Source organism: Staurois parvus, unplaced genomic scaffold, assembly GCF_062004578.1.
Source record: "Staurois parvus isolate SC_StPar_1 unplaced genomic scaffold, SC_StPar_1.0 ptg000014l, whole genome shotgun sequence".
In the NCBI taxonomy this organism is placed as follows: domain Eukaryota; kingdom Metazoa; phylum Chordata; class Amphibia; order Anura; family Ranidae; genus Staurois; species Staurois parvus.
In genome coordinates this window covers 1,902,205-1,917,627 of record NW_028317810.1, presented here as the reverse complement: position 1 = coordinate 1,917,627, position 15,423 = coordinate 1,902,205, and the positions used below count along the sequence as shown (strand labels likewise).

Sequence of the window (15,423 nt, the reverse complement as noted above, 5' to 3'; positions counted from 1 at the left end):
GTGAATGCTTGCATCACACATCCCGGGAGACTTTATGGCAGTCTGCTTCAGATGCCCTGTAATTTATCAGGGGCCTACTGCAAGAACCTAGACAACACCTAGCTTCCTACGTAAGCAGAGAACCCAGTATGCAGCTGTTCCCTGGGTTTTTGCAGCCAACCCATAGAGGCAGCCAGCTCCTGTTGGCTGTAGAAAAGATTGTGGCACAGGACATGAAGGCGGATTAGGTGCTCTAAGCAGAAGAGAAGCTAAACAGGTTTTTAGACTATATAGCTTCTGAAGATGACCTTCTAATTTTGTCTGATTCAACAGCTGTTTTGTATGTGTTCAGGTGTGAATTTACCTGTGACATGTAATGTATAGTTTCTGTATTGTGGTCCATGTTTGGTTTTCAACTAAGGTGTTTTTTTTTGTTTGTTTGTTTTTTTTTCTTCTAGTAAGAGGATCGAAGCCTGGAAAAAATGTTCAACTTCAAGAGAATGAAATTAGAGGATTATGTCTGAAGTCTCGAGAAATCTTTCTTAGCCAGCCAATTTTATTGGAACTTGAAGCACCTCTTAAAATTTGTGGTAAGAATATGTCTTTTAGTGTGTTTTAAAAAGCTAATTTACACAATGATTGTTACGCTTTAGTTAAGAGGAAAAGTCTTAAGAATTTTTACCACAAAGTCAGATTACTTAACCACATGCCACCCAGCCACTGTAGAAATACATTGGCAGGGCGGCACGGCTGGGCAAAACCACGTTTTAAAACATGTTTGCAAAACGGGGCACGCGAGGCGCGCCACCGCCCTACCTGTTCCGCCAATCACGGCTGCGGATGTCAGTCGCCGGGTCACAGCCAGTCCTTACCGGCTGTGTCCCGCCGATTAGCGGCAATCACTGACAGAGCAGGGCTGCAGTAGCTCTGCTTTCTGTCACTCCCCTGTCAGCTCCTGACATGCTGAGCCGGATCTCTCCAGATCAGCAGTATACACCCCTACCCCTAGTAAAACACTCCCCTCACAGTTAACCCTTTCAGTAAATAAAAGTTAACCCCTTCCTCCCCAGTGCCATTAGTACAGTGTCAATGTGTGTGTTTTTTTTGTTTTTTTTGCACTGATCACTGTATTGGTGTCACTGGGGATGTCAGGGACCTCAAGTCAGTTCTCCCCATTCCCCCCCAGTGTCCAGAATGTCGCCATTAGTATAAAAAAATTAAAAATCCCAGTATCTTTACCGCCATTTGTAAACGCTATAACTTTCACGTAAACCAATTAATTTACACGTATTGGGTTTTTTTTAGTAAAGACATGCAGCAGAATACATTTTGGCTGAAATTTATGACAATTTGATTTTTAAATTTTTTTTTTTTTTATACTGGACATGTTTTATAGCAAAAAGTCCAAAATATTTTTTTTCCTCAAAATTGTCAGCCTTTTTTATAGCGCCAAAAATAAATGCAGACTATCAAATACCACCGAAAGAAAGCTCTATTTGTAAGAAAAAAGGACATAAATGAAATTTATGTACCGTATTGCATGACCGCGCAATTGTCCGTTAAACTAGCTCAGCGCTGTATAGCAAAAAAATGGCGTAAATTACAGTATCTATACCATAGTTTTGTAGACGCTATAACTTTCACACAAAGCAATCAATATACTTATTGGGATTTTTTTTTTTTTTTTTACCAAAAACATGTAACAGAATACAATTTGGCCTAAATTTATAACTAACTTTGAGTTTACTATATATTTTTTATAGCTGAAAGTAAATGTCGTTTTTCTTAAAAATTTTTGGGCTTTTTTGTTTATAGCGTGAAAAATAAAAAGTGCACAGGTGATCAAATACCACCGAAGGAAAGCTCTATTTTGTGTGAAAAAAGGACGTAAATTTTGTTTGGGTGCAGCATTGCATGACCGCACAATTATCAGTTGAATTAGTGCAGCGCCGAGTAGCAAAAAGAGGCCTGGTCATTAAGGGGGGTAAATCCTCAGGAGGGCAAAGTAGTTAAACTTGGAAATAGTGCTAGGGTGCAGACATTTTATACTCTTCAAAGGCTAAAGCTGGCCATACATTGAAATTTGGCCAGTTCAGCAGGAACTGGCAGATTTTCAACCAATCTATGGCTGTTCATGGGAAGTCTATAATTGATCACCCATCTTGTGAATGGACCTGCTGGGAAAATTTTCACTCAGTGAGCACATGCAGCTAGTGGGCAGAGCTGCATGCAGAAGGTTTTTATCTTACTGCATACAAAGCGTTTACAAGGCTTCATTCACATGACTGCATGGGTTTGGTTAGTTTTCTCTATTGGTAAAAACCTCACACTGTAGCCACTAGCAATCTGTTCTCCTGGCACTGGCAGCTCCCTGCACCCCCCCCCTGCTGGGAGACACAATAGTTTCACAGGAGGGGTTCCTCAGATACTGGACTGCAGGAAGAAAAATGACATAGTCTCTGTACTGCCTGAGGAGTAGTCAAACTAGAAAAGTGATTAAAGTGGTCTGCCACAAACCATTTTCTGTTGGAAACTGTTGCCATGGTTTCCTTTTTTTTGTTTTAAACAAAAAAAGAAAAACAAGTCTCGTTAGCTATCTTGCAGTACTAAAGTGAGGATGCCTGTTTTTGTGGGAGATTTTGGTAAAAGTACTTTATGTATGCTGTGCTTTGCTACTGTTGCTTAATCAGCCATACACCCATGTTGTAAGCGGTCTGCTGTGTTTTGACTTGGGTTTATTTACCTGTGAAAAAAAAAAATATATATATATATATATAAAATTTTCTTCCTAGCCTTTTAAGCTATTCTCTTGCATCTTAGGCCAACATGGCTTATTCTAACATTTTTCATCTTTGCAGGTGATATTCATGGACAATATTATGATCTGCTACGTCTCTTTGAATATGGTGGATTTCCCCCAGAAAGCAACTACTTGTTTCTCGGAGATTATGTGGATCGAGGGAAACAGTCCTTGGAAACTATTTGTCTACTTCTGGCATACAAAATAAAATATCCAGAGAATTTCTTTCTTCTTCGAGGAAATCATGAGTGTGCTAGCATTAACAGAATCTATGGCTTTTATGATGAATGTAAGTACATTTTATCCTTAGTTACTATATCCTTTATGCTTATTTGCTTACCTGTTGATCCTGCCAAACCCGGGCATTTTTTTTCTGCAATACTTGCAGCTCCTCTCCCCTTCTTGTGAAGTAATGTGCAGGCTGCTAGGAATCTAGTCTGGAATTGGAGGGAGGAGTGTAACATAAACACTCTACCCCCCATTTCCCGCTTTTACTTTTAATAGGCGTAAAGTGGCCACTAAGGCTGGGGTGGGTGTATCTGCCAATATATTTGCTGAATTTCTTAGATATCTTGTATAGGGCTGTCATGCAGTAAAGCTGTAACTCTTCTATGAATTTCTGTAATTGTATCCCAAAGGATAAGTTCAGCTTTCATAAAATTGTCACCTTTTTACTAAATAAGCCGTTCACAATGGTAGGGGGATATTCTTCCTGCACCTGCTGTCACAATTAAAAATGTAGCTGTGCTGGGCTCTGCCTACCCAGCCATGTCATTCATTCAGAGAGCTGTTAATGAGAACTACTGTTGGCCATTGCGGCTGATGGCTTGTAGTTTTCAGTGCACTACAAGGCCTGGATGAGCGCTCCTAGGTAGTTCATTGATACCATACTGGGTACAGATACAGTGTAGCTCTGCTGAGCCTGAGTTTGCACCTGTGATCTGAGTGCAGTCGCAATGTTTTACAGGCTCCCCAAGAACTAAATCCACTGCAGGCCCCTGAGACAACTGCCATGTTGTGCAGATATGCACAGCATGGTTCTTTATGGTAGACTTTGTTATATGGTGTGCTCTTTTCCAAGTGACGGGTCTCTGCAACTGTGATGTGTCCTAGGAGGTTGTGAGCAGGGAGGGGGGAACTTGCCTTGGGATTGTCTAGCAGATTCCAGTGGGAGTGGGTACCTGCTCCCCAAAAAAGAGGAGCAACGGAACTTCCTTTTTATGTTCTACTCACTATGTAATTTTTCAGATAGTTTGTACAAAATAAAGTGGAGCCATGTAGTTCTCTGAACTGCGCAACACACTCCCCCAGTTGGGAGTGGGCAGCTGTGGGACCGGTAAAGCACTGAGCACTCTTTGCCTTAGTGTAACTGGAGCCTTAAGGTGAAGTGATATTTATTCAGAAAACAGGTCAATTTTAAAGACCAGCAGGTAGTTTTTAACTTGTCAAGAGGAATGTGCTTCATTTGATATCCATAAAAACAAAACTTAAACTTTTGGCAAACTGGTTACTTGACATCAGATTTGTGCAAAGCTGCTTTTGTGCGGCCTGTGGTTTGTTTGACAGAACAGATGTAATCAGACTAAATATATATTTAAGGTGTCATGTCTGTTTTGCAGGCATTTTTGTGTTTTGTTTTCCCTCTAAACACCACTCCATGTTAGCCTATGTGTTAACACACATTGGTGATTACAGGTGGAGGCAGAAAACCTCATGTGTGCGTTTCAAGAGGTGCATTTTAAATGGAAAACATGGAGTCATTTCATTGGCAAGAATATTCTTGCCATTTTTTTAAACAAATGCCCAAGCTCTTGACACTACTAAAGAGCATTTGCAAAAACATGGTAGGTGTTTTTTATTTTTTTTTTTTAAAACCCCTAGAACATTGGGGCTCTTCTAAAGTAACATCTTGGTACAGGGGCAGAGTACCTTGAATGTGGAATCGCTGGGAAGTCTTGGAATTGTTTGCTGCTCTTGGCAACAGATTAAAAATGTTTTTTTTTGTTTTACAGGTAAAAGAAGGTATAACATTAAATTGTGGAAAACCTTTACAGACTGCTTCAATTGCTTGCCAATAGCTGCCATAGTAGATGAGAAGATTTTTTGCTGTCATGGAGGTAAATTAAATAAGGGTCTAATTGGTGGTCTGTAATTCGTACCAAAGCTCTTAGAAGAATTTTTTTTTTTTTCCTTTACTGCAGTTGGCATAAATCTGGCCTTTCTCAAACAGGGTGCCTTGAGGTTTCTACAGGGGTGGCTTGGGCAAAGTGTCTAGAAATTGGCCAAAACTTGTATACAAACCAGCGGGTGGAACAAGCCTGATTTTTTAGTTACACAAAGCCACAGTTTTTTGTTGTGCACCATTATGGCCTTCTAGCTGCTGGTGTCCTAACAACCAATGACATCAGTTGATGAGAATGTGTCAGCTGCCTGCACGGTATCCTAGTTTGCCCCTCCCCCTGCCCCTCTCCATCAGTGTTGGGGTCACATTCGCTCACTGAGGGAGAAGAGAAACGCTGGAATACTACTCGGTACCAGTGTGCAAAAGTGTACTTGCTTTGGAAGAATAAATCCCCTTTTAACATTTGGGTGTCTCACATGTGTATGTTGCTGTTATATAAAGCTATTAGAATAGTTTAACAGTTTTTAGAATGGGGTGCCTTGAGACTGTCCATAATTTTTAAGGGTGCTTTGACTGAAAAAAGGTTGAGAAACACTGGTCCTAATGTATCCAGTAAATGCCACATGCATCGCCTGTAGAACCTGAAGTATTGCAGAGATCTGTCCAGCCCTCATATTTTTGCAAGCATTCCTCATTTACTAGAGAGCTGCCTTATCTACAGGATATAGCCCCACAAATGCATATCATTGCCACTGACAGGACATTAACAGTAAACTTCTAAAACACAAGGCAAATATTACTGAGAAACCACAAATATCTATACCAGTCTTGACAGTGACCCTTTTTTTTTTTTTTTTTTTTCTCTTCTCTCTCTAGCGCTTCAGGTTAACTATCAGACTTTTGCCAACAATTGTGTGAATGTTGACTGTTGTGCTGGATTATAGAGTTTTTATATGTATATTTGGGGGGTAGGGAGACTAACGTATGTGTTTGTATACTGTAGGTTTATCACCTGACCTTCAATCAATGGAACAAATCAGGAGAATCATGCGTCCTACTGATGTTCCAGACCAGGGTCTTCTCTGTGACTTGCTTTGGTCTGACCCTGACAAAGATGTGTTAGGCTGGGGTGAAAATGACCGAGGTGTATCGTTTACTTTTGGGGCAGAAGTTGTGGCAAAGTTCCTTCACAAACATGATCTGGATCTCATTTGTCGAGCTCATCAGGTACAACCTTTATTTCTGTGTATTCAGATCAGAGAATGTAAGGCTAAATGTTAAAATTTTCAAGATTAACAAAAAAGCAGTTTATAGTTGCAATTGCAAGGGATTTTGGGGTGGTCTTCCTATATATATATATTTTTTTTTTTCCCCTGGTGGGTTACTCTGGGATGGCGGGTCAGCAAGCCCAGATCGCAAACTGTGCAATGCAGAGGGACTTATGGTTCATAATGCTCACATTGGTGCTGGGCTACAGGCACCATACAATCTGTACAGCCAATATGGAGACATGTCTCTGTAAGGTTCGCTGGCGTGCATTCCATGCCTAGTGTTAGCTAGCCGGACGTGACATCATGTAGAACCCAGAAGTGACGGGATTACGTGTCTACGTACGGTTTCACCTGGCGGCGTCTTCAGGAGGTGAAGGCACCATACAATGTGTGTGGGGGGGGGGTTCGATTTTTAAGAAGCTAAACTGAAAGAACCAAAGTATCCCTTCAATTGTGTTACTAAACAAGGTTGCAGTGATTGACCACTACAAATGGGTTTGCCTAACCCCCCCCCTTCCCCCAACAATATTGTCTGATCAGTTATGCTTTAGGGTTAACAGATTCAGATCTGTTTGCTGAATTTTTCTTCACATGGATCATTTTGTAAATTTGTAAAAAAAAAATTCTTTTATAGCTTTTTTTTGTTTTTGCAGGTGGTTGAAGATGGATATGAATTTTTTGCCAAGCGGCAGTTGGTAACACTTTTCTCAGCCCCAAACTACTGTGGAGAGTTTGACAATGCAGGAGCAATGATGAGTGTAGATGAAACATTAATGTGCTCTTTCCAGGTATGTTTTAAACAATTTCCTGCCAAAACCTTCTTTTTGGGGTGCACACAATGGCTCCCTCATTTGTAAGAGGCATCTTCTATGGAGTGTTGGTTGTGCTTGGAGGGGGTCATGAGAGTTTATATAGGGAAATAAGGGGGTGTTGCAGCTGACATGAATATTTTGAAATGTTTTTTTACATCCATCAGTTTCACTACACAGGCATTCAGCTCTGTAGCATGAACTGAAAATGCAAAAGTTATACTTTTAATCTTTCTTATGCTTGGGATGGCATCCCTATTTTCCTATAAAAAGCCCTGCCTACAAAAATGAGTTTAGAAGCATCCAGTGGGATAGAAATCTGATGCCTAGTGATACACTGCATGCCATGGTTCTTCCAGCAGGCCTTATGGCTCTTATAGCGATCTAAGAGCTGGCAGATAGAACCATAGGATGATCAGGAATCTGAAACTGCAAAAAACACCACACTGAAGTTCTGCATCCTGGTGGTTTCGTTTTATATATTAATGTTGCTTCTTAACACGTGCAAATTTAACCACTTCATGTCTGGGGCAGTTGTATGAACATCAGCAAATATAATCAGCCCTGGAGAATAACAATTTTGGCTGTTGCAATTTTTGTAACTTTTCCAGAAAACACTTGTAGACTAAGTCATTGTTGCTTCAGTGCTCCTTCATCAGATTGGGTTATGTTCTGTGGGAAGCTGACAAATGGCTTTTCATCTGTTTTTTAGAATGCTGTGAAGGCTGCAGATAAACAGAACCAACCTATGTAGGGCTATTTGTTTTGTGATCACCTGAGGATTGTCACTTCACTGGGTATATGTACAGTAGATGTAAAAAGTCTACACACCCCTTTTTAAAATGTTATGTTTCCATAAAGAGAAATTATTTCAGATTTTTCCACCTCTTAATGTAACCCATAAACTGTACAACTCTGTTGAACAAACTGAAATCTTTTAGGTGGAGGGAAGTAAAAAATATATATGCAACCATATTTTAGTTTAAGTGTGCACACCCTTTAACTAATATACTTTTTTTTTTTTTTTTTTTTTTTTTTTTTTTTTTTTTAGCACCTTTTTTATTATATTTTATTACAGCATTCAGTCTTTTTGGGTATGAGTCTTATCAGCATGGCATATCGTGACTTGGGAATATTTGCAAAAACACTCCATATCTGTCATTGCAAGGAAATCTCCTGTGCACAGCCCTCTTCGGATCACCCCTCAGATTTTTGATCGGATTTAGGTCTGGACTCAGGCTGGGCCATTCCAAAACTGATCTTCTGATGAAGCCATACCTTCATCTTTCAGCGTGACAACCATCCAAAGCATATATCTATCCAGATTAAGTTCCTCTTCATGTTCAGCTTTCTAGCAAAAGCCTGAAGGTTTTGTGCCAATATTGACTATTTGGAACTGTTCATAATTCCCTCTACCTTGACTAAGTTCCAACTGAAGAAAAACAGCCCCAAAGCACGATGCTGCCAGTACCATGCTTCACTGTGGGTATGGTGTTCTTTTGGTGATGTGCAGTGTTTGTCTTTTTGCGCCAAACATATCTTTTGGAATTATAGCCAAAAAGTTCAACCTTTTGGTTTCATCCGACCATAACACATTTTCCCACATGCTTTTGGATGCTTTTCTTTAAAAAAAAGGCTTCAGTCTTGCCACTCTACCCCATAGCCCAGACATACAAAGAATATGAGAAATTGTCACAGGTACCACACACAGTACTTGCCAGATATTCTTGTAGCTCCTTTAATGTTGCTGTAGGCCTCTTAGCAGCCTCCCAGACCAGTTTTCTTGTCATCAATTTTGGAGGGACGTCCAGTTCTTGGTAATGTCACTGTTGCGCCATATTTTCTCCACTTGATGATGACTGTCTACACTGTTTTCCATGGTATATCTAATGCCTTGGAAATTCTTTTGTTCCCTTCTCCTGACTGATACCTTTTTAACAATGAGATCCCTCTGATGCTTTGGAAGCTCTCTGCGAACCATGGCTTTTGCTGTAGGATGCAACTAAGAAAATGTCAGGGAAGACCTACTAGAACAGCTGAACTTTATTTTGGATTAATCAGAGGCACTTTAAATGATGGCAGGTGTGTACTGACTCCTATTTAACATGATTGCTTAATTCTGAACATGGCTATATCCCCAGTTATAAGAGGGTGTGCACACTTGTGCAACCACATTATTTTAGTTTTTTGTTTGCTCCCCCCCTCCCCCCTCTAAAATTTTTTGTTTTTCAATTGTACAGTTTATAGGTCACATTAAAGGTGGAAAAGTTCTGAATTTTTTTTTCCATCACAGAAACCTGATATTTTAACGGGTGTGTAGACTTTTTATGTCCACTGTAAGGGTTTACAACATCTTTAGTATAGGCTCACTAAAATATGTTCCTTCTGCCTCACAATTTGCATGTGCCTGCTGCTTTTGTGTAATCTTGTGATCTAATGAATACTTTCCCATCAGTTTTGTGCCTTGATTTTGGAAACTCATTGAAAAATGGTAGTCTTTGCAAAAATATATGCATTTTATAGCTCCAGTTTATTTCAGTTCCCATTTTTTATGTTCAGTGGTTAAATGTTGCTTTTGTCTTTTTTTTTTTTTCTCAGATTTTAAAACCTGCAGAGAAAAAGAAGCCCAATGCAAGCCGACCAGTAACGCCACCACGAGGCATGATCACAAAACAGGCGAAAAAATGAGGGTCTCTGGGCCTGCTTGGACTTGTATTATAGTATATAATCACTTTTTTATTTTAAATTGTGTAACTTGTACTGGTCTGTTCATCCATTTAGATGTTGGTGGCTCATTTTTTTAAATTTTTGCTTTTTCTTTTAAAGAAATGTATTTGCTACAACGCTTACTATTTTCTGTTCTTTCCTTTTCAATCTGAAATTCAAACTTCTTCTGTTGCTTCAATATGGTTTCCTTTTTTATGCCTGTTACTGTACACTCCGATCTTTATCTTCATTATTCATGTAGCTTTGTACAATTCACATTATTTGTAAATGCTTGTTTACTACTTTAGTACTTAAAGATGGCACTCACGGGCTGGTCAGACTAGGAATGTCACAGCTATAATTTGCATCCTGTTTATACAAACCACTGTGAACTTTTTGTTATGTTTTTTTTTGTTTTTTTTTTAAAGGGATTTTCTTTTACCATCAGGTCCACACATGTATAGCCATTATCAATACTTAGAAAGATCCCCCTTGACTTTACCAGCATCACTGGTTTGATGTACATTTTAAGTAAAGCATATTTTTTTTCTGTACTGTATTCTTTAACTGAAATTAAAGCCATTATTTTAACTGTTGTGTTCCATTTCCTGAAACTTGCATCTGTATCGGTGTATTGCTCATGTCTTCCACAGCAATGAAGTTGGATTTGCGTCTGTAGTATTTGCATGGTAATAAAGGAAGAATGCTTATCTAGACATACCAATGCACTTCCTTATGGCATTACATACTTATATTTTTGTCCTGAGAGGCATAATTACCACTAACGAGATACCAGATCTGGGACATGCCAAAGTTGTCACTTTAAATGTTTACCAGCCTTTTTTATTTCCTAATAAAGAAACTTGTTTGAGCCATATGTACAGTATATTTATTTTTCTTGTTACTGGATGCAAGTCTGTTTGTCAGTTGTCATCCAAGGTATGGGAAAGTGTGCCTGAATATTAACTAGAAGGGCAGATTGTTATGACCAGCTTTGTGTCTCAGAATTTTGCAACATATGTACCGTATTTGCCGGCGTATAAGACGACCCCCCTACTTTTCCTGCTAAAATGTAGTGTTTGGGCTATACTCGCCGTATAAGACTACCCCTCTTCCAGTGCACACCAGTGGGAGGAATAGTGCCCCATCATCGGTATCAGTGGGGGGAATAGTGCCCCATCATTAGTATCAGTGGGGGGAATGGTGCCCCATCATTGGTGTCAGTAGGAGGAATAGTGTCCCAACATTGGTGTCAGTGGGAGGAATGGTGCCCCATCGTTGGTGTCAGTGGGAGGAATGATGCCCCATCGTTGGTGTCAGTGGGAGGAATGGTGCCCCATCGTTGGTGTCAGTGGGGGGTGGAATAGTGCCCCATCGTTGGTGTCAGTGGGGGGGGGAATAGTGCCCCATCGTTGGTGTCAGTGGGGGGGAGGAATAGTGCCCCATCATTGGTGTCAGTGGGGGGGAGGAATAGTGCCCCATCATTGGTGTCAGTGGGGGTGGAATAGTGCCCCATCATTGGTGTCAGTGGGGGGGGGGAATAGTGCCCCATCGTTGGTGTCAGTGGGGGGGGGGGGAATAGTGCCCCATCGTTGGTGTCAGTGGGGGGGGGGGGAATAGTGCCCCATCGTTGGTGTCAGTGGGAGGAATAGTGCCCCATCATAGGTATCAGCGGGAGGAATAGTGCCCCATCATTGGTGTCAGTGGGGGGGGGGAATAGTGCCCCATCGTTGGTGTCAGTGGGGGGGGGGGAATAGTGCCCCATCGTTGGTGTCAGTGGGGGGGAGGAATAGTGCCCCATCGTTGGTGTCAGTGGGAGGAATAGTGCCCCATCATAGGTATCAGCGGGAGGAATAGTGCCCCATCATTGGTATCAGTGACACCAATGATGGGGCACTATTCCTCCCACTGACACTTGCTGACCCTGTTCTCGTATGGTGCTGCTGCAGCCAGCATATGTGGTTGCAGCAGCACCTCTACACTGACCACTTACCTGCTGGTCCTGCACTCGATTTTCGCGCGGCCGCTCGGCTCCACCCTCTCGCCGGTGATTGGCCGCCTGTGTGCATTTCCTGAGCTACAGTTCTGGCGGCCAATCGCTGGTGAGGAGGCGGAGCCGAGCAGCCGCGCGAACTCCAGTGGCCGAACTGAAGGCGCAGTCGCGCTTCCTGGACCGGATCGTCGTGGGACCGGAACCAGGTAAGAAATAGCCCCTGTACTTAGTGTCCCTTCCGTTAGGGGAAGGGGGGGGGCGGCGGCGGCACCGCGCCGCCCCCCTAAAAAGTGTCATGTCATGTTATACCGGCGTATAAGACGACCCCCGACTTTTGAGAAGATTTTTAAGGGGTAAAAAGTTGTCTTATACGCCGGCAAATACGGTATTTACTTGGTTGTACCTACTGTTTGGATAACTTGATGCTTTGATGTAGCAAGTGCCAATTGTAATACTGGGTTTAAAACCTTCCAGGTTGGAGAGATGAATGCCAGTTTTTATGGTTTGGCTATTCCTTTGGCATTTTACAGTGCTTTATTAAACACTTAGTGTTACTAAACCCAGGACCCTGCATTCACTATATCTGGTTTCCCACAGAACATGGAAGTGCAATTATATTAGTAAATATAAACTGCTAAATACATTCTCATCAGCATCTAGAGCAGTCTTGTGACTATCGGTGTCCTGCAGAGCACATATTAAAGCTTGTAGGAGGATGCAGAACCCCTGACTTCTGTCTTGAAAGTGATGATTGGACTGTTGATCACGTGCGCACTCCCAAGAAGAGATCTCTAGCAATACACACCAAACTGAGCATGTGCAGACTGACTCCCCACGGTATGCCTTATCAGAAGTTAAAAGGGGATGCTGGAAGAAGGGGAAGATCAGCAGAAGTCAGTATCAAACAACCTTTTTACACAATGCAGCGGAGGTTCCACAGTGAGTATAACCATCAAGCTTTATTGCACATACAGACTGCATTTACTGTTGTGGGTTTAGTAACACTTAGCATTTTTTTTCTTTTTTTAAGAATAGCCACATACAAATCAAATTTATAGTTCAAACTGCAGTGATGGCTGAATGTACTCACTAGTGATGGACTACTTTTTTTTTTTTTTTCCCCTCTCCTGTAGCCAGCAAAGACTCTTCTAAAACTGCATTTTGTTTCAGACGTGTCCATACAGTTGATGGGCAGGGGTGGACTGACAACTCATGGGGCCCCCGGGCAATATGGGATCATGGGGCTCCTATGTCCTTGCTCAAACTCAAAAAAGCCTATGAAAAAGGTACCAGGGGCATCTCATGGGGCCCCCTACTGACCCCGAGTTTCCAAATGGTCAGTCCGCCCCTGTTTATGGGTATCCCTAAAAGGTCTGATTAATTCTAGACTGTTGCATCAGTCTGTAGGGGCTGGTATGGGTTCATAAATTGTGAATGTCTGTGGGTGGCACATGATTTTACACGTATAATATCCCTTTTTGAATAACTACCCATTCCAAGATCTGCATAAAAAGGCTTTGACTTGCATGTGTCTTGCATGTGATAATCAAAGTTGCAATCTTTGAGATTCCCCCCCCCCCCCCCCCCCCCGGTAAATAGTAGTAACCTGAAATGGTGCAATGGAAAGCTGTCAATCACCAGGGTGAAACTAAATTTTTATGGATGTTAGAGCTTCTTGATTGTACAGAAAACAGGCATTAAATAATTAGCTGCCTTCTGGTGACCTGCACTTGCAAAAAAGGCTTCAGAGCTACCCCTCACACTCCCCTCTAGTCTTGGGTTTTTGCTACTGTCCTTCGGTGATGGAACACTCTCACTGGATATCTTTTTCTTCAAACATGATTTCCTTCATTAGTCCATTGCAGCTTTTTATATGCAGCTTTCAGGTTGGTGGACTTCTCAGCAGTGCCTTGGAGAACTGCACTTGGACTTTCAGGTGGAAGATGGAGTTTCGGCATACAATGTTGCTTTTCACTGGATCCTACTGTGGGCCCTTCTAGCACGTGGTATTGGCTGCAAAATTCTTTGTAAGTACTGAGCTGTGTTCTGTTGGTGCAGAGCCCAGTCTGAGGACCCCTGCAGGAGTATGGCCACCATAGAGGGTGAAGTCAGGGTGGGGTTAAATGCCCCCCCCCCCTTCCTGCTAGTCAAATGGTGAGTACACAGCAGAAGCACTTAGATTTATTCAGGAATCTTTTCATTGTTAATCTTTTGTTAATGTTTTTTTGTTTTAGGATTGTGCAATTGTTATGACCTACAGTTGAATATGAATCCCATAAGAAATGTTTTGCCTGCTAAATCATGTTTTTTTTAAATATGGTACATACTGTATTATCATTTCTCCAAGGGTATGCAAACCTTTGAGCACAACTGTAGATATAACTTATTTTTTGTGAAGAAAAAAAAAATGGGACAGACCACAATTACAGATGTCATTATCTTGCGTAACATAAAACTTATTTAATATCATATATGGATGTAATTTACTTAGTCTTAAATTTAGCATGACATGGTCTACAACATACAAGCTTAACAATTCCAGTTGCTGTAAATACATACTGTAGAGTAGTGTAGTCCCTTAGCTAGGTTAAAAAAAACAAAACAAAAAAAAACATAATTGGATTCCTGTTCGTGAACTGTTACCCTAAGGCCTTATACACACTAGACCTTCACCTACAGCTGGATGACCCAGGATCACTGTCCAGCACTGCAGCCTGTCAAACTGACAGCTGCTGTAGCTTGACTGGATGGTGCACCTAGCGGTATGTATGATTTAGGGCTGTATGCGTCTAGCAATGAATGCCCAGAATGCAAGCAGTCTGTTCCAGGCATTTGTGCCCAGGCACATACTACCCTAAACAGAAGTACCGCTGAGTGCCCAGCCCCATACAGCCACACCAGCTGTCAGACTTGAATACAGTTTGACAGGCTTTTGGCAGTGGGGCTGGACTTTGAGCCTCTGCCCTCCAACTGCAGCTCAGCATCAGTCTCATGTACTGGGCTGAATGCCCAGTCTGCATATGAAGCCTTTGCTGGTTTGCCATAATCTAAGAAGCTTATAACTAATCACCTTGCTATTGTAAAGGGAGATTACTATTTGGGCTACATTCTTCTCCAGTAGAGGGCAGAGAAACAACAGCTCTGCAAAACAAAGTGCATTAAAGTGATACCACTTGCTCTCCAGAGGATTTAAACCCCCCCCCCCCCCCGACCAGGCCATTTTGTGGTATGGCACTGTTACACTGACAATTGCGTGGTTATGTAACACTACATAAATTTGTGTCCTTTTCCCCCACAACTGGGTGGGAACTAACTGCCACTGACATCCCAATGACACGAAGTCCCCAGTCACATCAAAGCAGATTTTGAAATCTTGTGACTTACAGTGAAGTCGCACAATTTCAAAATCGGGTGACCTGCTGATTTCAGTTGCAATTTGCAAGACATCTGACACAGATGTCTATGCAAATTGCAACAAAAGTAGTGCATGCGTTACTTTAGAAATTGGGGCTGCTCCGACCAAGTAGGAACTGCCCCAATATGACTGCTCTAATAGCAGACAATTGGCTACGACTTGGCATGTGATTTGCAAATCGTATGCCAAGTCGCACCCAATGTGACTTGGCATGTGATTTGCAAATCGTATGCCAAGTCGCACCCAATGTGACTGGGGTGTATTACAGCTAATTAAAAGCACTGACGCTGTACTAATGACACTGGACAGGAAGGGGTTAACTGTGCTG

General features: G+C 41.7%; 1 protein-coding gene across 1 annotated transcript in view; it reads left to right on the top strand.

The window, feature by feature from the left end:
• Positions 1–10,564, top strand: part of PPP1CC (protein phosphatase 1 catalytic subunit gamma) — a 36,127-nt gene extending 25,563 nt beyond the window's left edge. Inside the window, exons 2-7 of the mRNA XM_089676734.1 lie at positions 438–569; positions 2,838–3,068; positions 4,792–4,896; positions 5,905–6,128; positions 6,826–6,960; positions 9,580–10,564. Of these exons, the coding sequence (XP_089532860.1) occupies positions 438–569; positions 2,838–3,068; positions 4,792–4,896; positions 5,905–6,128; positions 6,826–6,960; positions 9,580–9,669 (917 nt within the window). The 3' untranslated portion in view covers positions 9,670–10,564. The remainder of the gene's footprint in view (positions 1–437; positions 570–2,837; positions 3,069–4,791; positions 4,897–5,904; positions 6,129–6,825; positions 6,961–9,579) is intronic.
• The last annotated feature ends 4,859 nt before the right edge of the window (positions 10,565–15,423 follow it).